This window comes from Haemaphysalis longicornis, unplaced genomic scaffold, assembly GCF_048455015.1.
Source record: "Haemaphysalis longicornis isolate Haplotype H1 unplaced genomic scaffold, Haemaphysalis longicornis Haplotype H1 scaffold_1, whole genome shotgun sequence".
Classification (NCBI taxonomy): domain Eukaryota; kingdom Metazoa; phylum Arthropoda; class Arachnida; order Ixodida; family Ixodidae; genus Haemaphysalis; species Haemaphysalis longicornis.
In genome coordinates this window covers 395,094,052-395,120,786 of record NW_027526203.1, presented here as the reverse complement: position 1 = coordinate 395,120,786, position 26,735 = coordinate 395,094,052, and the positions used below count along the sequence as shown (strand labels likewise).

The 26,735-nt window shown below is 48.2% G+C and overlaps 1 protein-coding gene across 4 annotated transcripts in view; it reads left to right on the top strand.

Moving 5' to 3' along the window:
* The window catches only part of Kat80 (katanin p80), a 259,184-nt gene that overhangs the window by 136,019 nt on the left and 96,430 nt on the right, over positions 1–26,735 (top strand). For all 4 annotated transcript variants that reach the window (XM_077686673.1, XM_077686671.1, XM_077686672.1 and 1 more), the window contains exon 3: positions 23,278–23,395. In XM_077686673.1, the coding sequence (XP_077542799.1) occupies positions 23,278–23,395 (118 nt within the window). The remainder of the gene's footprint in view (positions 1–23,277; positions 23,396–26,735) is intronic.

The following is a 26,735-nucleotide window of genomic DNA, read 5'->3' as shown; positions in this document are numbered from 1 at the left end:
GCTGCAGGCTACGGCTACGGCTGCCCTACTAGCCCCGACCCGTGAATGAACGTCACCTTCCATCTCCCTAATCCATGCGATATACAGCAAGAGCTCGCAAGCCACACCATTCCACGCATTTGCTCTGTAGCTCACCCGAAAAACGCTTTCACTGTTCCTCGTGTCTTAACTGGTCCCCACCAATATGCCCCACGCCATTTTCAGGCACAAAATTCCGAAGAGTGTAGTACTCCTGAAAACAAGCCAATATGCTTCCACTGCTGTAATGGTGGGCATGTGGCCCGCTACAGCTTTAGACATTGCCACGCTAAGCCTTCACCTCACCACAAGACTAATCAATGCAGCTCAAGGAGGTAATACTGCACCTGTGACCTGGACGACAGATCTTCTATTAACCAAGGAGTCTAAGCCCAATTTACTAGACGTTACTGTTGATGGTGTTGCAGCCCAGGCTCTCACTGACACACATGCTCACATCTCTGTAATCAGCTTAACCCTCCGCTGGCATCTCCGCAAAGTTCTGACGCCACCCATGCAAACATTTGTTCGAGTTGCCAATGAGAGCACACCTTCAATTGCCGGAATGCGTACCGCCTGAATATGGATTGCCGACCACGATAGTGTTGCTCTCTTCGCCATCCTTGAAAAATGCCCCCATGACATTATCCTCGGCGTCGATTTTTTCTCGAACCGCTCTCATTGACTGTTCTGCGGGACTTCTCTCTTTTGAATTTCCTTCTGCCAAAAATGCTCAAAAGCACCGTTCTCGTTCCACAGATTATGTCCATTTGCTGTCAAATGCTGTAACATACATGCCCCTGTGATCAAGCCCACCCGTTTCTCACAGTTATTTCTCACCAGATTGTTCGACAAGCCGAGCGGAAGCTACTACAAGCACGTATCCTTGAGTGCCGCCAGAAGCTACGAGCTTTGGAGAAGCAAACCTTCTTTGCACGCCGGCAACTTGGGTATCTTATTCCTGAGGACTTCCCAGATGTGCAGCTGCACGCAAACTTCACCGCTAGCATGGGAGAAGGCCGTCATAGAACGTCGCAAGAGAGGAAACTGCAAGCACTCCGGCCGGACGTGCCACAATGCACCCAAGAGGTCATCAACCTATCTCCGTACACACCGGACGAAGAGGAGGCTAAGGTTTTGTCCCGTGGTGTGAATTTTAACACGGAAGCACCCCCAGAGCCAGGAAAGGTGATTTGTGCAGTCGAACGCGCGGTCGGCCAGCTTCCCTCTGAAGTACGGCAAGAAGCGCGCACCCGTGCTATTGGTGTGCTCTCTGGTTTGCGAAGACATTGTGCAAGACTGCATTTATCGGTAGCGGAGAGGCAAGCCATCAGGAGCCTGCGGAATAACAGCAGCATCGCAATCCTTCCTGCTGACAAAGGCAATGCCACGGTCTTGCTAGATAGCAGTGACTACCACACGAAGATGTTGGCCCTTCTCGAAGACCAGCAGACATACGCTCCTCTAGCCCGTGACCCAACTAGCAGGTTACAGTCCAAGCTTCAAGAACGGCTAACCAGGCTTTTCAAGCTAGTCCCTCCGCACCACAAGGGCCTCTACTACAGGTTACTGTGCATGAACGGTTCAGCCCCGGCAATCTACGGTCTGCCTAAAATCCACAATCCTGGCGTTCCTCTTCGGCCTATCGTCGACTTATTGAGGTCAGCGCTCTACCGACTATCAGGCTACCTTCACCAAGTGTTGAGCCCTCTAGCCGGTAAGACGCCCACGCACGTCGGAAAGTCGTCCTCTTTTGTTTCGAAGCTGAAGGACGTAACTCTAACTGAAGACGACGTCATGGTTTCGTTCGACGTCAAGTCTCTTTTCACTAGGGTCCCAGTGGATCTGGCAGTAGCCACGTGCGAAGAAGCACTAAACGCGGACATTAGTCTTCCCGATCGCACTCCCTTTCACGTCCCCGAGCTCTGTGAGTTGCTTATGTTTTGTCTGAGCAACACCTATTTTTCTTACGGGGGAAGCCCCTATCAGCAGACCCATGGCACGGCGATGGGTGCGTCCATATCAGTTACTACGGCCAATCTAGTTATGGAGGCTTTAGAGGGGAAGGTAGTGGCAACCTTCACACCGGCACCGAGGTTTTTCTGCCGCTATGTCGACGACTGTTTTTGTATTTTAAAAAAGCAAGATGTCCCATGTCTTCTGGAGAGCCTCAACGCCCAGAATGTGCATATACAGTTCACCGTGGAGTTCGAGCAAGGCAACATGCTTCCCTTTTTTGGATGTTCTTGTTCGCTGCGATGCGGGCGCTCTCTCCTTCTCAGTGTACAGGAAGCGCACACACACGGGTCGTTACTCCAGTTTTGAATCTTGCCACCCTCTCGGCCACAAGACATCCGTTGTGTCGTCCTTGATAAAGCGCGCCGTACGCATCTGCTCAGATGACAGTGCACTGAAACGTGAATTAGGAACGATTCGCCGCGAACTAATCGCCAATGGCTACCCTAAGCGACTTATTTGCCAAACCAAGAATAAGATACTACAGCCAAGAATGGCCAACAACAGGACATTACGAGCACGCGCAGCCATCCCCTACGTCCCAGGAATAAGCGAAGCATTGTCGCGCGTCTTTTCAAAATACGACATGCGCATTGCCCATGTACCGACCAGCAAGCTCCGCGACGACTGAAAGAGCACCAACGTGATGTAAGAAATCATAATCACATGACGAATGCCATTGTGGAGCACGCGCACAAACATTCCCACAAGATTGACTGGGAGAACACCGCAATTTTAGCTAAGGAAAACAACACATCATCTCGGCGTCTGCTAGAGTCACTTTTTATCCCATCAACGCCAGCCGCAATGAACCGGACGGATGGGACTTTGCCTCCCGTCTACGCATGCTCTCTACGTCATGTGCTGCCTATATATTGACGACGATGGCTTGTCTTACGTAGTGAACAAGGAACCCGTATGTGGTTCCGAAACGTCAATATATTTTTATTCTTGGTCAGTGTTCGCTTTTGTTTTGCAAGTTATTATATGGTCTTCCCTATTCCAGATGCGCTGCTTCTGTGAAACGTCACTCTGCCACACATCATCATTACTGTGGTAGAGAACCAAACCTGCCTTCCCTTTCAGTTTTTCAACTTCAGTTTCACACGTCAAGTCCTTCCCAAGGGGATTTCGCTTGCAATGCTGTGCCCTTTCTGCCATGAATGCTAGCACCCCTGCAGATTTACCTCCTGCAGTGCAGGCGTCCCATCAAGCACCATCAATCAAGGCAGTGGCTGCTTCAGACCTCCCACCGGATCATACCGCCGATCTCCTTCGTCTTCTGGATTCCTGCAAGGACATCTTCGACTTAGGGTGCGTTCCAATCTACCGTTTAGACAGCTTCGTTGCCGTCTTCGCAGACAGTACGCCATGTTAAGCCCCGTTCCAATTCGAACGAAGCAGTCAACGAAGACTGCTTCGAGGAGACAGCATCGAAGTCAGCAACGATGCAGGCTACCTTCCTGTCTAAACTGAAAAGCGACGCCAGCGCCACCTTTTTGCGTTTTTATGTTGAACCAAAAGCACTTGTTCCTTTATTTAAATATTTAATAAAATTTACTAGTCATGAAGGTGACTTTTCCTTTTAAATTACGTAACGTTTGTAATAACAACGGTAATATTAGTTACGAAACTTGCGGCTTGCTCAACTCAACATGTCTGCAACGACGCTGTCGTCTGCTGGTTGTCTGCGCTGGTGTTGCGTTTGCGACCGAGGCGCCGTTCCAATTTCATTCCTTTAGACGTCTAGTTAGACTGCTTCGTAGACTGTCTACCAAGCTGTCTGCGAATTGGAACGCAGCATTAGTCAACCATCCACCAACCCAAACTTCTGCAGTCACCCATCATATCAACACCAACGATGCTTCACTAGTGTACAGGTGGCCCTATTGCGTATCACTTGCTGAACGACTCGTCATCCAAAAGTTAAAAAAAAATGCTCAGTAAGGATACAGTCAAACCATCTTCCAGTCTGTGGGTGTCTCCAGTCGTGTTGGTCAGAGAAAAAGATGGGACGTAGCGCTTCTAGATGGATTATGCAAACTTAACTATTATGAAGGAAGGCCTTATACAGTGGGATTTCATTGATACAATTCTGCATAATACGTTTTTCTTTTCATTCCAAGCCAAAATCCCTTAGAAATAATGCATTTTCGTGCATTTTATAGGATCACATTTTTGCCAAAAATTGGCTAATACGACCACGAAATTGAACCTTGACCATTTTTAGAAACCTTACATTTATGCTCCGGTATACTAGCTCAAACCCCATGTCAACAACCCATGACCTGCATGGCAGCGCCGGTTCTGCGACAAGAACACTGCTGCCGGGCGTGGGCGCTCTGTTCAATGAGGATGATATGCGAGGCGAGGCACTGTGCCATCTAGTGAAACATATCATAATCACAGAGTTTCTCAGTTTGATCATAATCGAGGAAGAAGGTTCCAATGCTCTTGGCAGTCGACGACTTCCCTCCCCAACTTCTCGCCATGCTCTGTGCTTCCCGCTCCGTTCTTTGTTCTCTTTCTGCGCTGTTCCTGTGTTCGGTGGTGTTGCTTATGAGGCTATTTTTGTTCTTGTTCTATTTGACTAGTCTTGTTCTCCTTAGGCTGCCTTGTTGCTGTGTGGGGTGTGCTGCCAGGCTTGTGGCAATGTCGAGGAAACGGAAGGCACTCAGTATAAAAAGAAAAAAGTGGAAATTGTACAGAAATTGGAAGAAAACCCGAAGAGGAAATGCGTGGATTTGGCACACAAGCTCGGTTTGCCAGTGTCAACGCTCAACACTATTGCCGGTCAGCAAGAGGAACTTCAAAAGAATGTGCAAGTTTCCGGCCCTGATGCGAAACAAGCACAAGGTGCGAAGCATGACCAAATGGAAGACATCCTGCTCACATGGTGGGAGGAAGTTAGAGCGGCAGGATGAACGCCGATAGGTCAGTACTACGCGAAAAAGTTGACAACACTGCGCTCTCCTTGGGCATTGAGGACTCCAAAGCGTCTGGTGGCTGGCTTCACCAATTCAAGGCAAAACGTGAAGTGTCATACAGAACAGCATCCGTGCAAGTGAAAAATACCAGCAGCTTTTTTTTTTTTTTTTTTTACATTTCCGGAGAATTTTCTCCCAGACTTCGAAAAGAAAGTGCTGCACAAATTTACCAGCCACTCCACTGTTGCTCAATAAAATTGAGTTGCTGACGGAGAATGCAGATTTTTCTCCTTTTTTTTAACAAACTCTTTGGATAATACGATTTTCACATAATGCTTTTTATTTCCCGGTTCCCCTGAAAAACGTATCAACGAGATTTCACTGTACATGATACATAGACAAGATGTGGCTGGCAACTTGTGAAGGGAGGTAACTTCGTGCAACCAAAGCCTGATTAGTCATGCTAATTCCTCCTATATTTCAATATGGTCTAACACCAGCTACCCCACTTCGGCAGAGCCAGTGGGGAACATTTCAACACTACTGTCACTGTGTACTGCAGAACGAACATCCATCGCGCATTTAAAAACCCTGCATACGAAGCTGCATCGCGAAAAGTTGTTCTATGGCCACTGAATGTCCTCGCTGAATGTCAAGGAAGCGTCCTCACCGACGCGCTTTGGCGTCGTCTATCAGCGGGTTCGTATGTATACAAGCGTTTACAGCAAGAACGGTAAATATATTACTACGCCCTTCAAGCACATGTCGGCAAAATGCGATTACTTCGCCGCGTTCGCAGGATTGAGCCGCACAGTAGAGAACACAGTCGTAGCATACTAGCAGGAATGAACGCATCGTACGGCTTCTTCCACGTTTCGTCACCCCGTGACTACAGTTTACCTCAACACCAATTTATAACGCACGCCCTTAAAGAGCTTACACTCCAAAAAACGCTACAACCTTTCTGGTAACCTTGAGTGAATGTAGAAGCGTAGCCACCGCGCACATCACGTCGTAGCTAGCGCCGACTTCAATGCGAACGCGGTCGTCGACGCGGCTACGTGAACGTACCGCTGACAGCCTCAAGGAAAGTGTATTTGGGGGCTCTAGAACAACGTATTTAAATTTAGCCCATGTTTGCGAATAAAAAATGATTCCTTGAGTGCTTTAGTTACATTGTCATTCAGAATGTGCCTAGCCAGTTATGTCCAACATACGGAGAGCGCACGGCGTTTGCAGTACACGGACAGGTATATAATTACCCGTCCCTCTTGACACCAGCCCTTAAAAAATATCTTACCTTTCGTTTATGACGCAAAAAGATGCAGAGGAGAAAGCAGCAGGTTTCGTTATCTACAAGAAATCGATGCTGGCTTGCGCTTTGAAACTCGTACACAACAGGCAAGTGGCTTCGGCTTGACGTGGCTTGACCAGTGTTGCTTTTGCCTTGCGCAAAATTAAATCTACTAAAATCCTCTGTTACACAACTTTTATACTCTGTTACCTCCGCAAATAACAGAACACGAGCGGCTGTATTTAGCCGGTCGTGTGACAGAGTTTTTTAGTTGAATTAAGTTTGCACAAGGCAAAAGCAACACTGGTCAAGCTGTCAAGCCACGTCAAGCCGAAGCCACTTGCCTGTTGTGTACGAGTTTCAAAGCGCAAGCCAGCATCGATTTCTTGTAGATAACGAAACCTGCTGCTTTCTCCTCTGCATCTTTTTGCGTCATAAACGAAAGGTAAGATATTTTTTAAGGGCTGGTGTCAAGAGGGACGGGTAATTATATACCTGTCCGTGTACTGCAAACGCCGTGCGCTCTCCGTATGTTGGACATAACTGGCTAGGCACATTCTGAATGACAATGTAACTAAAGCACTCAAGGAATCATTTTTTATTCGCAAACATGGGCTAAATTTAAATACGTTGTTCTAGAGCCCCCAAATACACTTTCCTTGAGGCTGTCAGCGGTACGTTCACGTAGCCGCGTCGACGACCGCGTTCGCATTGAAGTCGGCGCTAGCTACGACGTGATGTGCGCGGTGGCTACGCTTCTACATTCACTCAAGGTTACCAGAAAGGTTGTAGCGCTTTTTGGAGTGTAAGCTCTTTAAGGGCGTGCGTTATAAATTGGTGTTGAGGTAAACTGTAGTCACGGGGTGACGAAACGTGGAAGAAGCCGTACGATGCGTTCATTCCTGCTAGTATGCTACGACTGTGTTCTCTACTGTGCGGCTCAATCCTGCGAACGCGGCGAAGTAATCGCATTTTGCCGACATGTGCTTGAAGGGCGTAGTAATATATTTACCGTTCTTGCTGTAAACGCTTGTATACATACGAACCCGCTGATAGACGACGCCAAAGCGCGTCGGTGAGGACGCTTCCTTGACATTCAGCGAGGACATTCAGTGGCCATAGAACAACTTTTCGCGATGCAGCTTCGTATGCAGGGTTTTTAAATGCGCGATGGATGTTCGTTCTGCAGTACACAGTGACAGTAGTGTTGAAATGTTCCCCACTGGCTCTGCCGAAGTGGGGTAGCTGGTGTTAGACCATATTGAAATATAGGAGGAATTAGCATGACTAATCAGGCTTTGGTTGCACGAAGTTACCTCCCTTCACAAGTTGCCAGCCACATCTTGTCTATGTATCATGTACAGTGAAATCTCGTTGATACGTTTTTCAGGGGAACCGGGAAATAAAAAGCATTATGTGAAAATCGTATTATCCAAAGAGTTTGTTAAAAAAAAGGAGAAAAATCTGCATTCTCCGTCAGCAACTCAATTTTATTGAGCAACAGTGGAGTGGCTGGTAAATTTGTGCAGCACTTTCTTTTCGAAGTCTGGGAGAAAATTCTCCGGAAATGTAAAAAAAAAAAAAAAAAAAGCTGCTGGTATTTTTCACTTGCACGGATGCTGTTCTGTATGACACTTCACGTTTTGCCTTGAATTGGTGAAGCCAGCCACCAGACGCTTTGGAGTCCTCAATGCCCAAGGAGAGCGCAGTGTTGTCAACTTTTTCGCGTAGTACTGACCTATCGGCGTTCATCCTGCCGCTCTAACTTCCTCCCACCATGTGAGCAGGATGTCTTCCATTTGGTCATGCTTCGCACCTTGTGCTTGTTTCGCATCAGGGCCGGAAACTTGCACATTCTTTTGAAGTTCCTCTTGCTGACCGGCAATAGTGTTGAGCGTTGACACTGGCAAACCGAGCTTGTGTGCCAAATCCACGCATTTCCTCTTCGGGTTTTCTTCCAATTTCTGTACAATTTCCACTTTTTTCTTTTTATACTGAGTGCCTTCCGTTTCCTCGACATTGCCACAAGCCTGGCAGCACACCCCACACAGCAACAAGGCAGCCTAAGGAGAACAAGACTAGTCAAATAGAACAAGAACAAAAATAGCCTCATAAGCAACACCACCGAACACAGGAACAGCGCAGAAAGAGAACAAAGAACGGAGCGGGAAGCACAGAGCATGGCGAGAAGTTGGGGAGGGAAGTCGTCGACTGCCAAGAGCATTGGAACCTTCTTCCTCGATTATGATCAAACTGAGAAACTCTGTGATTATGATATGTTTCACTAGATGGCACAGTGCCTCGCCTCGCATATCATCCTCATTGAACAGAGCGCCCACGCCCGGCAGCAGTGTTCTTGTCGCAGAACCGGCGCTGCCATGCAGGTCATGGGTTGTTGACATGGGGTTTGAGCTAGTATACCGGAGCATAAATGTAAGGTTTCTAAAAATGGTCAAGGTTCAATTTCGTGGTCGTATTAGCCAATTTTTGGCAAAAATGTGATCCTATAAAATGCACGAAAATGCATTATTTCTAAGGGATTTTGGCTTGGAATGAAAAGAAAAACGTATTATGCAGAATTGTATCAATGAAATCCCACTGTATAAGGCCTTCCTTCATAATAGTTAAGTTTGCATAATCCATCTAGAAGCGCTACGTCCCATCTTTTTCTCTGACCAACACGACTGGAGACACCCACAGACTGGAAGATGGTTTGACTGTATCCTTACTGAGCATTTTTTTTTAACTTTTGGATGACGAGTCGTTCAGCAAGTGATACGCAATAGGGCCACCTGTACACTAGTGAAGCATCGTTGGTGTTGATATGATGGGTGACTGCAGAAGTTTGGGTTGGTGGATGGTTGACTAATGCTGCGTTCCAATTCGCAGACAGCTTGGTAGACAGTCTACGAAGCAGTCTAACTAGACGTCTAAAGGAATGAAATTGGAACGGCGCCTCGGTCGCAAACGCAACACCAGCGCAGACAACCAGCAGACGACAGCGTCGTTGCAGACATGTTGAGTTGAGCAAGCCGCAAGTTTCGTAACTAATATTACCGTTGTTATTACAAACGTTACGTAATTTAAAAGGAAAAGTCACCTTCATGACTAGTAAATTTTATTAAATATTTAAATAAAGGAACAAGTGCTTTTGGTTCAACATAAAAACGCAAAAAGGTGGCGCTGGCGTCGCTTTTCAGTTTAGACAGGAAGGTAGCCTGCATCGTTGCTGACTTCGATGCTGTCTCCTCGAAGCAGTCTTCGTTGACTGCTTCGTTCGAATTGGAACGGGGCTTAACATGGCGTACTGTCTGCGAAGACGGCAACGAAGCTGTCTAAACGGTAGATTGGAACGCACCCTAAGTCGAAGATGTCCTTGCAGGAATCCAGAAGACGAAGGAGATCGGCGGTATGATCCGGTGGGAGGTCTGAAGCAGCCACTGCCTTGATTGATGGTGCTTGATGGGACGCCTGCACTGCAGGAGGTAAATCTGCAGGGGTGCTAGCATTCATGGCAGAAAGGGCACAGCATTGCAAGCGAAATCCCCTTGGGAAGGACTTGACGTGTGAAACTGAAGTTGAAAAACTGAAAGGGAAGGCAGGTTTGGTTCTCTACCACAGTAATGATGATGTGTGGCAGAGTGACGTTTCACAGAAGCAGCGCATCTGGAATAGGGAAGACCATATAATAACTTGCAAAACAAAAGCGAACACTGACCAAGAATAAAAATATATTGACGTTTCGGAACCACATACGGGTTCCTTGTTCACTACGTAAGACAAGCCATCGTCGTCAATATATAGGCAGCACATGACGTAGAGAGCATGCGTAGACGGGAGGCAAAGTCCCATCCGTCCGGTTCATTGCGGCTGGCGTTGATGGGATAAAAAGTGACTCTAGCAGACGCCGAGATGATGTGTTGTTTTCCTTAGCTAAAATTGCGGTGTTCTCCCAGTCAATCTTGTGGGAATGTTTGTGCGCGTGCTCCACAATGGCATTCGTCATGTGATTATGATTTCTTACATCACGTTGGTGCTCTTTCAGTCGTCGCGGAGCTTGCTGGTCGGTACATGGGCAATGCGCATGTCGTATTTTGAAAAGACGCGCGACAATGCTTCGCTTATTCCTGGGACGTAGGGGATGGCTGCGCGTGCTCGTAATGTCCTGTTGTTGGCCATTCTTGGCTGTAGTATCTTATTCTTGGTTTGGCAAATAAGTCGCTTAGGGTAGCCATTGGCGATTAGTTCGCGGCGAATCGTTCCTAATTCACGTTTCAGTGCACTGTCATCTGAGCAGATGCGTACGGCGCGCTTTATCAAGGACGACACAACGGATGTCTTGTGGCCGAGAGGGTGGCAAGATTCAAAACTGGAGTAACGACCCGTGTGTGTGCGCTTCCTGTACACTGAGAAGGAGAGAGCGCCCGCATCGCAGCGAACAAGAACATCCAAAAAAGGGAAGCATGTTGCCTTGCTCGAACTCCACGGTGAACTGTATATGCACATTCTGGGCGTTGAGGCTCTCCAGAAGACATGGGACATCTTGCTTTTTTAAAATACAAAAACAGTCGTCGACATAGCGGCAGAAAAACCTCGGTGCCGGTGTGAAGGTTGCCACTACCTTCCCCTCTAAAGCCTCCATAACTAGATTGGCCGTAGTAACTGATATGGACGCACCCATCGCCGTGCCATGGGTCTGCTGATAGGGGCTTCCCCCGTAAGAAAAATAGGTGTTGCTCAGACAAAACATAAGCAACTCACAGAGCTCGGGGACGTGAAAGGGAGTGCGATCGGGAAGACTAATGTCCGCGTTTAGTGCTTCTTCGCACGTGGCTACTGCCAGATCCACTGGGACCCTAGTGAAAAGAGACTTGACGTCGAACGAAACCATGACGTCGTCTTCAGTTAGAGTTACGTCCTTCAGCTTCGAAACAAAAGAGGACGACTTTCCGACGTGCGTGGGCGTCTTACCGGCTAGAGGGCTCAACACTTGGTGAAGGTAGCCTGATAGTCGGTAGAGCGCTGACCTCAATAAGTCGACGATAGGCCGAAGAGGAACGCCAGGATTGTGGATTTTAGGCAGACCGTAGATTGCCGGGGCTGAACCGTTCATGCACAGTAACCTGTAGTAGAGGCCCTTGTGGTGCGGAGGGACTAGCTTGAAAAGCCTGGTTAGCCGTTCTTGAAGCTTGGACTGTAACCTGCTAGTTGGGTCACGGGCTAGAGGAGCGTATGTCTGCTGGTCTTCGAGAAGGGCCAACATCTTCGTGTGGTAGTCACTGCTATCTAGCAAGACCGTGGCATTGCCTTTGTCAGCAGGAAGGATTGCGATGCTGCTGTTATTCCGCAGGCTCCTGATGGCTTGCCTCTCCGCTACCGATAAATGCAGTCTTGCACAATGTCTTCGCAAACCAGAGAGCACACCAATAGCACGGGTGCGCGCTTCTTGCCGTACTTCAGAGGGAAGCTGGCCGACCGCGCGTTCGACTGCACAAATCACCTTTCCTGGCTCTGGGGGTGCTTCCGTGTTAAAATTCACACCACGGGACAAAACCTTAGCCTCCTCTTCGTCCGGTGTGTACGGAGATAGGTTGATGACCTCTTGGGTGCATTGTGGCACGTCCGGCCGGAGTGCTTGCAGTTTCCTCTCTTGCGACGTTCTATGACGGCCTTCTCCCATGCTAGCGGTGAAGTTTGCGTGCAGCTGCACATCTGGGAAGTCCTCAGGAATAAGATACCCAAGTTGCCGGCGTGCAAAGAAGGTTTGCTTCTCCAAAGCTCGTAGCTTCTGGCGGCACTCAAGGATACGTGCTTGTAGTAGCTTCCGCTCGGCTTGTCGAACAATCTGGTGAGAAATAACTGTGAGAAACGGGTGGGCTTGATCACAGGGGCATGTATGTTACAGCATTTGACAGCAAATGGACATAATCTGTGGAACGAGAACGGTGCTTTTGAGCATTTTTGGCAGAAGGAAATTCAAAAGAGAGAAGTCCCGCAGAACAGTCAATGAGAGCGGTTCGAGAAAAAATCGACGCCGAGGATAATGTCATGGGGGCATTTTTCAAGGATGGCGAAGAGAGCAACACTATCGTGGTCGGCAATCCATATTCAGGCGGTACGCATTCCGGCAATTGAAGGTGTGCTCTCATTGGCAACTCGAACAAATGTTTGCATGGGTGGCGTCAGAACTTTGCGGAGATGCCAGCGGAGGGTTAAGCTGATTACAGAGATGTGAGCATGTGTGTCAGTGAGAGCCTGGGCTGCAACACCATCAACAGTAACGTCTAGTAAATTGGGCTTAGACTCCTTGGTTAATAGAAGATCTGTCGTCCAGGTCACAGGTGCAGTATTACCTCCTTGAGCTGCATTGATTAGTCTTGTGGTGAGGTGAAGGCTTAGCGTGGCAATGTCTAAAGCTGTAGCGGGCCACATGCCCACCATTACAGCAGTGGAAGCATATTGGCTTGTTTTCAGGAGTACTACACTCTTCGGAATTTTGTGCCTGAAAATGGCGTGGGGCATATTGGTGGGGACCAGTTAAGACACGAGGAACAGTGAAAGCGTTTTTCGGGTGAGCTACAGAGCAAATGCGTGGAATGGTGTGGCTTGCGAGCTCTTGCTGTATATCGCATGGATTAGGGAGATGGAAGGTGACGTTCATTCACGGGTCGGGGCTAGTAGGGCAGCCGTAGCCGTAGCCTGCAGCTCACAGCGTACTATTTTCATTACGTCGTCGAACAAAGAAGGGCACATTCCAGTAAAGTGGTATACTCGTAATAGGATGTGGGAGCCGTGTTAGGCAGTCGAGTGAACTGTGGGGCAATACAGTGAGCTTTCGCTTGTTTCTGTCTTGCTTTATTTGGTACCCACAGCGCCTTGTGGCATTACAGTGGGGGGGAATGACAAAAGGAAATGCATCAACTAGTTACGTTGATAACCAAAGAAACATTTTCCAGAGGCTGCAGGGCCCTTTTCAAGATGTTGAAACGGTCTGCACTCTGTAATGATGCCGTCTGTGCTGGTGCAGTCCTTATAAACAAGCAGGTTGAAAGCGCCATCAGCAATTCCTTTCTGCACTTGCCTACTTTGCCAGTTTCTGACGTGTCGGCATCTATCTTGTGACACAGAGCAACACCATCCTGAATATAGGCGACGGATGACTCCATCGAGTTTTTGGCATGGGAAGAAAGTTCCTTCGCGGCTAGTTGGTGGCCAACAAGCTTTCCGAACTGCTCACGTAATGTCAATTTGCAGGTTTCCCAGCTTGTCAGGTCTGCTTCGTGTGTCTCAAACCAACAATAGTCTGGCTGGGCCCTTGAGGTAAAATATTACGTTGGCCAGCACCAAGCTTGCGTCCCATCTGTTATGAGCGCTCGCACTCTCGTAGATGCTTATCCAGTCATCAATGTCAGTGCCGCAGAAGGTGCTGCGGTCGCAGGGATGGGAGACGACCATAAGTGGCATGGTCGGCCAGAGGGCTCCATCGAGTGCCAAAATTTTGTGCCGACCTGGCGTCCACTGCGCAGCTCCGTGTTTGAGGTAGCAGATGTTGCAGTGCAAAAGGACCAGGATAGGGCATGCTGCGCAAGCCTCTTCATCTTCACAGCGCGCAAATGAGGTTACTGTGCGCGCAGTAATCCAGGCTGGTGCTCTGCTTTTAGCATTGACGCTGAAAACCTTTTCTACTCCCTTCCGCATGAACAAGTTTTGGTCTCTGTGAAAGAATGTATCACCGTCTACAACGGCGAGGTTATGTTTATGCAAAGTTGCGGGATTTCCGTGGAATCCTTTTTGGAGCTTCTGCGTTTCTACTTAGCATCAACTATTGTAGGATGGTGTGACAGTGTCTATGTGCAGAGATCTGGAATCTGTAGACGTTCTAAAGTTCCTCACCTTGTTAGTGACATTTCTTGGCTCATGTTGACCGTGTATTGGAACGTGACTTGGAGGGTTTGGCAATTAAAACTTTCGGGTATGTTGACGATTACCTAGTACTTTGTGGAAACTATGACCCTACAAGAAAAATGGTGGACATTTTAAAAGCATTCAAACGTCACGCATTTAGGCTGACCTTTATGACCAAGGCGCTAAACCAAAGAACAATCCAGTTTTTGGACCTGTTGTTAAAATTCGAGCAGAATCATGTATGTTCGCTCTATAGGCCACGATCGAAGAAGCCTTTACTGAACTCTTCATCAGCACGTTCTAGGATTGTATAATAATGGGATTGTTGTGAACTGCCTCAGGTCAGCCATCTTGTTTTGTTTTCAGTCTTGTTTTCACCTAATTGAGTCTAGCTTTGGTGAACAGTTAGTTGGACCCAAAAATGCTGGCTACGGTGACGAAGTCATTGGGTCGGCCCATCTTCAGTTGTTGGATTTGGTGAAGAAAACTTGTCTCCTGCTTGTGATGTTGTCAAGGAAAAGATAGTTGTAATCTCGTACCTGCACGAGGTATCTCACCGCTTGAAAGAAGTGGGGAGCAGATATAACATCAATGTGGTGTTTTCAGCCAAAATTATCTCACCGCTTGAAAGAAGTGGGGAGCAGATATAACATCAATGTGGTGTTTTCAGCCAAAATTAAGTTAAAGTGCATCTGTCCCGCCATTGAAAAGAATATTAGTAATAAGGGCCGAGCAAACAGCTGTGGTGTGAAACATGAGAAACAGTTTGTTCCTTGTAGATTAAATGTGGTTTATTGCATTCCTTTCAATTATGGTCGCTTTGATGTTGGCCAGTTCACTGAGTGCCTTCTGGCCCTCTTCCCACCCATTGCAAAGATTGTGGTTGTACGCTTTTCCTTCATGATACAACGGTACTGTTCTCGCACGATGAAAAAAGGTGAGGGAAGTATAGTGGAAGCACATAAAATTCGAAAAATGTCTGACTCGTGTGTTAGCGCTCGTCTTTAGCACTTTTAGATGCAGAATTGGCGTATCTTGAAGAGAGCAGTACTTGAGAGCTGTACAGTTGCTTATAGTGGGTTCATGTGTCATGTTTTTATCTTTTTTTTATACCTTCGATGGCTTTATATTTGTCTCTTCAATAAAAATTCAGTTTTGGTTCAGTGGTTGTCCAGTGTTATCCTCCTTTTTGTCCCGTTATTTGTGCGCTGCGAAGATGAATCTGCACCAACTAGCCCGGTTTTCTACGCTACTTCAGTCGGCAACCACTATCAATGATGTTACGTGGCGCGGAGAAATTACAGGTTGTTTACAAACAAGTCCACAGCATTGGCTCAATGGTAAAGCGGTGCCAGAGTAGCGAACTGATCAACTTTGGTAACGTCATTTTTCGCTCGTGAGTCATTTAATTTGCACTCGTTCTCGTCGTCCAATGAGGATTACTGCACGGCAACACCTACATGGCACGTTCAAAGCATCAAACAGATGGGTATTTCAGATACATGGCTCCTAACTTATGGTAATATTAAGTCGAAGCAGCAAGTACAAGGTGTGCAAGGCAGCAGCCTGACTTCCTCTGGCCATCGTTGTTGGTCTAAAGGAGCAACTAAGTATACTTGTGCATGAAGGATATGCTATCCAGGCATTGACGATTTACAAAGTGACACTGTTTATTCAAAGAGGTCGTTCTTTAGCGAGTGTTGTTATAAGGTCTTTCCCACTTCTCTTGTTTTTAATATTTAATAAAGTGCTGTTTTGCCGCTTTGCGCTGAAATCAGTTTTCAACTCTTGAGGATTTGTGCCTAGTCAAGTAATGGCTCCAACTTGTGCCTGAGCAGCAGCCGCAGTTCCTAAAGCATTGTGCAGCTGAGCCCAAGGACTTTTTTCTTTTTTTTTTTTTTTAGTGAAGGCAAAAAGAAAAAAATCGAAAACGCCCGTGCGTGGAGATTTCAGTGCGAGGTAAGATACCCAAATGTCAGGATTAACATGTATCGAACCTAGCACTGTGTCACGCTGCATAGCCCAAGAGTGGCCTCGGCAACTACAACCCCCGAAATAGAATCTTTTTCAACTCTGTTTTTGCAGCAGTGGTGCGATGAGCGGGGCTCAGCCTAGTGCCCCCTCATATAATTCCTGACTGATAAACCGACCCAGTTGTCCTGTATGGCCATTGCGTGACAGCTGTTCTGTCAGATACACTGTAAGCACCTGCTTAGCTATTGGGAAAGGTTGTTAACGAGATCAGAGATCAAAGCAGTCTAGCTCAGAACTTTAATCCTACTAGTGTAAGCCATTATTTGGCCTTGTACAAATTCTCAAAAAAGTCAAAAATACCGTTTGGTGTGAAGGGACTAAAGCAGGTTTTAGACACAAGACTGCATCAGCAAAGGATCTCTGGTGTCACGTACAAAAAAAATTCAGAATAAGCAGTTAGAATAGTTCAAAAGCAGGCTAAACTAACTTTTGTGTACATATTAATGTAGCCATATATGGGACAAAATACACCATCAATTGTGAATTTAGATTCACTTGACGTTTGCGGTGTGGTTGTAAAAGGAAGCGTTTATTTGTTTCTTTTGGTGTTGCAGGTGCTGACTGAGAAATTGTAGAAAGTTTTGAGCCAAGATGTTCCTGGCCTAAACCGTGATGGGCACGTAAAATGTTGTATGTATATTTGAGGTTATAAAGCATTTAATAAAGAATTTTCGAGCTTTGGGACTTGGTTTCTGCTGTTTCATATGCCCATACATTGCAACATGTAATCTATATTCAAATCTGTAGTTTTATTAAAAAATTGTTTTCAGCAGACAGATTTACTATTCACTACGTCACTTTTTCATGATCAGTTCATTAGCATGTGTTGTGGGTTTTTTTTTTTTTTTTTAGCAATTGATGCAGAACTAGCACACGTACTAGGTAAATATTAATGTTATGTTTCAGTTTTTCAGTCAATTTGAGAACCTGTATTTGCTGTGAACTTAAGTGCTTTTGTGATCACATGCCTTGAAGCATGCTCCAGCGTAAGAATACTAAAGCCCCTTGTAGCTTGTTTTGGTCAGTGTGTGTGGACAAACGTAAGTCATCAGTGGAGGCTTCATAGTCCAACTCGCAAATAAATGTGGGTGCTAGCACCATTGGGGCTTGCAAGCAAAAAAGAAAAAGACCCGTGAACACACGATCGCGAAGAGGAGCCGGTGCAAAGGTAGTCCTGCGTGTCAGAGGCGAAGATCAGAGCAGGAGTTTTTGACAGTTCTAATTCTGCCTGGGCAAAACTTTAGTGCCAACTGCCGTTTCGTCTGGGCGGAGCGCTAGATACGATAAAGAAAAAAAACAAAACAAGCAACCCGGTTGTTTGTGCGATCGCATAAGAAGCAGCAGGGCACAAAGTGCAACCATCGTGACAACGTTGAAAGCAATTGTCAGAAAATCTGAGTACCAACATGTTCAAGGTGGGCTACAAGGGATTATACTTATCGCGTATTCCCAGCGTGACTTAGGCCCAACTTTATGGGGCATTAGGCTAAATTTCTATTTGTCACACTCCAGGAATTCATTCATAATAAAGGTTGACTTTCACAGCGGCGGCCGATCACAGGGTGAACCGTGGATGCACGCTTGCCTAGCAACTGTTCACGCTACAATTTTCGAACGCTACACTGCGATTGCAAAACAGCACGGATGACAAAGTATTTAGGTAATATTACCAAGAACACTGTTGCAGCGTAAAACTTAATCAAACGACCCGGTTGAAGCACTTCGAAATGCACAGCGGTGGGTATCACAAGCGGACGCGAAATCCAACACAGACACAGTTGAAGCACTTTTAACTTCGTTAAAATATACAGATCTAGGAGTGTGGTTGAATAACAGCGCAGCCGTCCCAGAAGGCGAAATCCAACGCGCGAATGAAACACTTGCCGCTTCACATGGAGGAAAGAAATGGGTATTCACTGCCCATTCACTGCCGGCCGGCCGCCGGGCCAAGAGCGGGGAGTGTGTGCGCCGGCAGAACAGCCCCGAGACCCTTCGCCTTTCCCTCTCGCACTCCTCCTTTTCTCCCTTTCGTGGGTGATGCATCGCCGAAACCGGAATACGCGCGCCTGCCAGCTCGGACACTCAGCGGCTCGAACCGGCGCAGACCACGGTAGCAACCGCGCTTGTCGCTGCTCTTCTGAATCAATCTGATCGCTAAAAAGAAGTAGCTTATGCGAGAAAAGGGATGATAGTGTGGTGAAAAGTTGTGTTACGGATTGTCATTCGCAGTTACACAGATAGCGGCAATCAAATATCCGCCAGGATGCTAAGCCTAGAGTTTCCAACACCCGAGCCGACCAGAGCAACGCACGCCGGTTGCGGGGTGTTGGGGCTCAGCGGGCTCTCATTGGCTGTGGCCTCACGACGATTGCAACGATGGCACGACTGCATCTGGCTTGCCAGACGCACGTCGTGAGCCTCCTCCGACCAGCGATCGACGCCAAAACGGGTCCTAACGATCAATCGTAACGATCAGTCGCATGCGAATCGCGTGCACTAGTCGTACATGTGTTCAGCGCTTAAAGCAAGCAATCGTGAAGCGTTTTCTGCCTTCGGAAACAGTCCGCGCACACGCCGGCCGCGCCTGCCAGCTCGGCACACTCAGCGGCTCGAACCGACGCAGACCACGGTAGCAACCGCGCTTGTCGCTGCTCTTCTGAATCAATCTGATCGCTAAAAAGTTCCACATGCGAGAAAGTAGGTGTTAGTGTGGTGAAAAATTGTGCTAGGGATTGTTGTCAGGGCTTATTTTAAAAGCGGCGATCAGATATATCTGCCGCGATGCAAGCCGCCTACGCTGACCGGTCGCCGCGGCGCGCGGTGCGCCGAGCGGCCGAGAGATGGCGATACCTGCGCGGAAGCATCGAAACAGGCTACGCAGATGTCTTGGTCACCGATCGCTCAAACGGCAGTTATAACTTAATAGAGTTCCACATGCGAGAAAGGGGATAATAGTGTAGTGAAAAGTTGTGTTGCGGATTGTCATTCGCAGTTGCACAGATAGCAGCCATCAAATATCCGCCAGGATGCTAAGCCTATAGTTCCCATCACCCGAGCCGACGCGAGCGACGCAAACCGCCGTAGCCGATCGCGTGCGGCCGACGGGAAGCGATAGAAGCCGACACCGCTCCCTTTTCGGCACTCCGAGTTACAGCGGAACGCAGCACAAGTTGTGGCCATTGTTCCGCGCACAACGAGCACACACAAAAAATCAAACGATGTAAATACAACCACGACCCCTTCCCGCTTGTGCGGGAGCTGTGGGGAATGTCGTCTGCTGCCCCTACTGGACTGCTTAGGGACTTGGCCGCTAGGGGATTGCGCATGCGCAGTGGGGTTGTGAAAGAGGCGGATTCTGTGGCCTTAGAGGTGTTCAGACACAACAGCGTGTTGACAGCAGACATTGTGATTTAGCAGTATGCACTCCACATCTGCGAGGCGGAAAAGAATTTCCTTAGCGCGTCGTTACTTGCGAAGCCCCGCACCCATCCTAGGCTGTCGTTTCATTATGTGGGGATACATTAACCACAAGAGATGCGCAGAAGGTGGGGCATACGTAAATAGGATTGCTGACACAAGGGGAGACGGGGTACAGACCCGCGATGCGGCGCACAGGCAGAGACCGGGGATTACCACGCGCTTCGAGACCGTGCGGAAGGATGAAGCATTCAGCGACAAATGGACGTCACAAATTCAGGCAGGAGTGCCTCAGTCATGTTGCGGGGCGCTATGGAGGCCTTCTGTGATTGATTGCTTGTGATTGATTGATTGATTGATTGATTGATTGATTGATTGATTGATTGATTGATTGATTGTAGGGTTAAACGCGCCGACGCAACGCAGGAGGGCTCCGGATTAATTTTGACCACCTGGGCATCTTTAACGTGCGCCGTGCACACGGGCGTTTTTGCTTTTCGCCTCTATCAGAAAAGCAGCCGCCGCAGCCGGGAATTGAACCCGCAATCTTAGAAAAAGGTGTTTAAGGTTCGCTTTCAGCGTCATCAATCATTGTTTCGAGCCACATTTTGTCTTGTATCAGTCATGGGCGAGTAGTTTCTTCAGAGTGTCATGACAGCACAAGTATCGGACCACACAACATTAAAGTCGGTATGCTGAGTTTCTCCATACGATGAACGGATATATATTCACGTACGAAAGTTAAGTTTAAAAGGCTGAGGGCCGTATTCGGAGTTTGTCCTCCACTCCATCTGTTTCCTTGACTCGGCTGAGTGGAGGATGCCGCAGTGGTTTTATTGCGAAAATCACTTTCAAGCATCTCCTCGACTGGGGGCTACGAATATTATGAGGGTCACTGCCGGCACAAGAGCAACTTGGCCAACTGCGGCAAGCGTGAAACAGCCGAACTCGGTAGCAGGATGCGGGGACTGGCGGGCGTGAAGGGGAAAAATAGCTCCTTCTGCACATAACATCGAATCGGCGATTCTGTGTCGGCGCTATTTAAAGGTGTTTCTCCTGCAGCGCTCGCCGTAATCGAATGAGCGAAGGTTCTGTGCTCGCATCGCCAGGTCTGCAGCCCGTATGCGGCTGCTTGCGGGCCGATCAGGAGGCGCGGGCATGCTATATGCGTGGCCTGTATACGGCGTGTGTGTTCTTGTGCCGGCAGCATCCCCTCCTGGGGTTCGTTCGTGCGGAACCAAACTTGTCCGGCGCCATCATTGCGTGCGGTCGAGTCATTCCACGGTTGGCGAGAGCTGCAGCGGCCTGGATGAAACGAGCCCCTCTCGAAAGGGACGCCTGTGCACAGCAGCAGGCCGCCGAGGCAGGAAACTGGACGCCTTGTTATGGTCCTCCTCTCGGCTCGCTGTACACTTTCGGACGGGTTTGTCCTTTCAGGCCGCGGGGTTGTCGTCTCTACGTGCACCATGCGTGCGTAATTCTGCTTTTGGGCATGGCCGCCCGTCGAGCTGCTGTTTCTCTGCAAACGCAATTGCCAACGATAGTTTGTGGAAACATTTTGTCCACTGTGAATGCGGATGATGAATAGTCAATTCTAAAAATTCTGAGCAGATGGCGCAAATACGTGGCTCATGGCGTGAACATAATAGGGGACACACAATCTAGACACCAGCTATGGTAACGCACTGGCTTTGCGTGCTGGGTTGATTAACTATGATGATCAGGGAAGCAAATTCCTTATCGTGAAGAGAGGGCTGACTGGCGCACATGAAGGTAAAAAAAAAACTTATATATTATACACAACTCCCCCCCCCCCCCCTTCCTTTTTTTTTTTTTTTTGATCGCGATGTCAAGACAGGATGTCAGTCAGTAACTTCAGTTAGCAGTGGCGCGTACTACAATGAAAAACGAAATTGTAATGCGGTCGATTAGGGGTTTTTCCCCGTCTCGTGCGTCAGCTGAGCGAATTATTGGGAACGCTCAACAGCGTTGGCGACGTTCGCTGTTTCGTTGCTGCCCTTCGCACCTGGCCCAACTACTCCCAAGGCATTAATCACTCCCAAGCAAGTCGTAGATGACAATGGGCATCACGCTTGGACGTGTCGTTTTTCCACGCGTGGCAGTGCGTATGGAGCTACCAGGGATTTCACTTTCGTTCTGGTCTCGACTACGTTTTTCCACCTCGCATGATAATGTCGAATGGGCATTCGCCTATCTCCCTATAATCCTGCCCGCTATGGTCTGACGCGTTCTTTCATCACTCCTGGTGCTTCGGCATTGGACGTCTGATCCATTTCGTTGTAACCAATACACCGTTGACTTTTTTTTTTAATTCTGTTCTTTTTGTTATTGGTTAAATCGTACTACGCGAATTTCGGTCGTAGTTCGGGTTGAGTTCACAGTTTAGGGCGTAGTTCAGAGCCCTAGTTCAGAGTGTGAATGAAGTGGCGACGCGTTGTATTCCACTTCTGCACAAGACTTTCTTTCCCAGTAAATTTGTGCGGGCGTGGTGGGGAGGGTAGTTTGCCTAACGTTTTCTAATGGAGGCGAAAAGCAAAAACGCCCGTGTATGCGAGATTTCGGCGCACGTTAAAGATCCCCAGGTTGTCAAAATTAATCTGGAGCCCTCCACTACGGCGCGCCTCATCGTCTGCGTTGCGTGGGCGCGTTAAACCGTGCGATCTATCGATCGAGTTCCAACTGTAGTGAAAGCTTCACAAACTGCGCCAGGCTTGCGCCACGAGTTTCCCTGCGGCGACGGTGTACAACCGTGTTGGAGCAAAGTCGTAGTATCAACGGCTCGTGCATAACGTAGTGTGAAAATGGTGCTGTGCCTTCTTGTCCTAGGCTGATATACAATTTCTCTTGTAATTTGAGAAGGGGGAGGGGGGGGGGGGGTCTAATAAATCCGTACACTCCGACGTGCAAGCTCCGGCACGATGTGTCGTCAGGCATGGTTGAGCTGCGGTAGTATTTTTATTTTCCTAATGGCTAATTCTTGTTCCAAATGCCGCAGATGTCTGCGAACGTTTTGTTACTTCACCTCCTTTAGCACACAGTGCCACCGAGTCCAATGTCTGAACATATAAATCCGAGATGATCCCTTACTAAACCCGAAAGCGCGGGTCATGCAAAAATAGTATTTGCCTCGGAGAACGGGTATACTGTGGATAGTCATTAATGCCACATTATGCACATGCGAGAAGAAATCGGGCAGCTATTGCAACATATGTGCAGTGAATTCGCCGTAGGAAGAGGCCAGCATTTAGTTGGCTGTGTGTTCATTGCATTCGGAGTCGTAAACGTTGGCCGGTCGCTGGGCCCAGACGGCCCCTTCCTAAATCTCTCCAAATAACTAGTTTGAACAGTGCGAGGCCGCCAGGTGCAGCTCTACGCCTACAACCCAGGGCAGTCTTGGACTGGACGGAGAAGGTGGCAACGGCGTACGATGATGTATCGGCTGTTTTCACCACTCACCTGATGCCTTACCTGACAATAGATATGTTCTTACCACCACCTTTCCTGCTCGCATTTCGTTTAGTCGTGCTGGAGACTTCTCACTGCACTTTTGGAAAGCTCGCACCTGCCGAAGAATGGGTGAATGCAGTGCGCGATGCCCTGTGGACGCAGAGTTGAGCCTCCTCGCCCTGTGTCTCCCCTTTGCAGAGCCTGACGGGACACACCACCGCGGTGGAGTGCGTCAAGTTTTGTCCGGCCGAAGAAATGGTCTGCGCCGGAGCTTCGTCGGGCGCCATCAAAATTTGGAACTTGGAGGCGGCCAAAAGTGAGTGTGCTCACGGCACCTGGCCCATTTCACCGATTGTGGTCAGCGCGAGTGCTCTCTCACTAACTGCGGGACCGGCTATGCGTAGGCACCTATGCCACTTTACACAATGTCTAAGTGCGGTCGCCTGTTAAGTTAGGTGGTACAGGTAGGCGCGTATGCCTCTTTACTCAGTGTCTGTCTGCGATACCGGTTATAATTAGGTGGTACTGGTGAAGCGACTACTATGCCTCTTTACTCAGTGTCTAACTGCGGTCGATCGCATCTGGTTCAAAAAGAACAACGGCGCTCGACAACGCCTTGCTGCGATAGTATAGTTAATTAACGAGGCACAGTGATTTTCAGTCGTCAAATAGGTCAGCACGCAGCGTTTAACCATTCGCGCTTTTAAGCAGCCCTTGGCCGTTCGCTTTTTAAATACGAACGGCGAAGCTCGCAGTCACCACTTCAGCATTTATATCTTTGTCTGTTGACGTAATAAACTCGTTTCTGCTGTCAAGGTGCTGGCTGTCCTCCTCTGTTATTAAGCAGCACTTTACTGTGACCAGCTGCGGGTGCATCCTCGCCTGAATCGGCTGTGGCAGCTGTAGCTTACGTAGTGTGGCAGTATATTACGCTGCATCGCGGGCCCCCATTATTCGATTCAAATACCTAACGTTTGATACCAAGAAACAATACGAGTAGGAACATGTTGGTGCGCAAACCAGAATGGTACTGCGCCTCGCGTGCCGAATCATTCTGTACGTCCGCAGTTGCGCTCCGTTAATCCGGAAAACGAGACCCACACCGCACTTAAGCTCGTTTCTCCTTCCACGTAAAAAAAAATATTTCGCAAAAATTGCCATGCCGTCCGGGGGCTTCTATTCCCGATGCTTGCCAGAAAGAAAGAAAGAAAGAAAGAAAGAGAGAGAGAGAGAGAGAGAGAGAGAGAGAGAGAGAGAGAGAGAGAGAGAGAGAGAGAACCTTTATTGTATGCCCGGTATGAGTTCGAGGGAAAAGGAAGAGTTTCACTGTTAGGGACAAGTAGGTACGGCGCTTTGTGTACTATACATACTGTATATACCAACTTGAGTCTGTACTTCCGCGTACACAGTCAGGGTTTGTTGACTCTCCGGTCAGTTCGGCCTGCTGTGAATAATCTGGTGAGTATGGCTGCAGATATGTTGTGCCACATATTAATGACAGGCGCGTATACACCATTTTCCATAAGCAGCCGGGAAAGGAGGAAAATACTCTCAAACCAGTTCTCTCGGCGGCCGACCAGTGTTGCCTGTGCGCGCTGGGCTGTTAACATCGCTCGGCGCGGTATGCTCCGCTGCGTATACAGGGGGTATTTCGCACCGCGTGCTTAGTTTTTGCGGAACTTTCAACTGTTTTAGCCAATGCTGCGATGCCGTTCAAGGCGCAAACGTCACTTGGTCAGCACTGCGCGGTGGTGGGTTATTGAACAACCAGAGAAAGCGAGAAACAGTCGCTGACAGCACGCATGTGCACGACACTGCCTGGAGAAAATGCAGTGCGGTTGCGGCGTGTTTTTGCTGCATCGCTTCCCAACACACACCGAGTTGAGATATTGGTGGATGCCGCTGATAAATCGCAACGACTTTGTACCAACGACCAACTCCAGGGTTTGTTGGGTGCACTTGGACGGCAAGCAGACGGAGCAAAATCCATTTATCACACGCAAAGCTGCGACAGGGAACGGAACCCCCTGAAATGTTAGAAGCAACTTTATCGTTTACCATACAGCATTGATTGATTGATTGATTGATTGATTGATTCATTATGGTGTTTAACGCCCCGACGCTTCTGGGTGATGAGGCGCGCCGTAGTGGAGGGCTCCGGGTTAATTTTGACCACCTGGGGATCTTTCACGAGCGCCGATACAATACAACATTACAATAACTTCTGGTTCCTTGTAGTCAATTTAAAATACCATATATTGTTTGGTCATTACAGCCGATTGGCATTAAACAATACCCTTTTCATCAGATTCATCTAATCTAACCCTTAAAATCACGGCGTTTTGTTTATTTTTTTTTTGAGGCCAACGCATTACACTGCCAAACGATATGAAAGGATAACTTTCTCCATCGCACACTGCTGGTCGATAGCAGGATAAGCAGGCAGCCAAATGTGGAAACGCAGCTCGAGATACGCGTGAACGCTGCATTTGGAAAATAGCTCAACCTGTTCACAACGCGGTCAAAGGAAAAGCTTCTAATCCTTTTGTGTTGCCACGGAATCTAAAGTATTACAATTACAAAACAGTTAATGCTGGTCGCGTAAAGCATTCGCGGTGCAAGCAGCGGTTTCACAAAGGTGGGCTCCGAGCGACAGGCCACATGCGCTGCGCAGAGTTAGGTCAATCATGATCACGATCATGATCAACCAATATTAACTCGCCCGAACGTCAACCCTTTTGCTCAACCTTCGAATAGTAATTTGACTGGTTGTGCGGTCGTGTTATTTTTCCGCCCAGGTATAATTTCGTTTCGTCAGTAACCGTCATAAGTCTAGTTAAGAAAGATTATATTGCATTGCAATGTCAACAGCGTAGCAATCACCTCGTCGAAAGTCCATCGCGAGCACGGATCACCGTGACCCACATATGCTGTGCGCGCTCCGAATTCGACGCCCGCGCTTCCGTAAACATGACTAATCGGTGAACATAACAAGCACGGTGGCATTGAAAACACGTATTTACTCCCCGATATCGATTTCTATGTCAGTCGGTGCCATACCGGTACGTTTGCATCGCGGAACTGCGGAGCACCACCGGCACCACCACCACACTGCTACTGCTGCTCGCAACAGCCGGGGTCGGAATTCCCGCTCTGGCAGCAAATTAGGACCTAAAATCCGCCCGCATATGATGAAAACAAAACAGAACACACACACACACAAGTACTGCAACCGCTAACTTAACGCCAAACCACTACGGTTCACTTGGTAATGCACGGGTACCGAGCAGACGCACGGAAAGAACGGAGCACTTAACAGCCCAGCGCGGAAGTTTCGGCGGGCGCCTCATAGACGGCGCTAGCGTCCGGTCAGAAAAAGCAAATGGCGGCGCCCATCTCTAGCAAGGAAAATGGTGTATAGTATGATCTGCCGAAAGGTATTGCAGCTTACAGGCTTTGTCACTTTTCGGTCGAAGTGCAACAGCAGCCCAGTCAAAAGCACCCCTGCTGGTACGAACGCATATAGCAGTATTTAATGACACTGCTGTCATGGAATTACTATTATCCGATTTAACTAGTTTGGCCGTAACTTTGATTCGTTGCTTCCAGAGGTACTTTCGATCAATTTTCTTTGACTAGCCCAGCCTCAAAAAAAA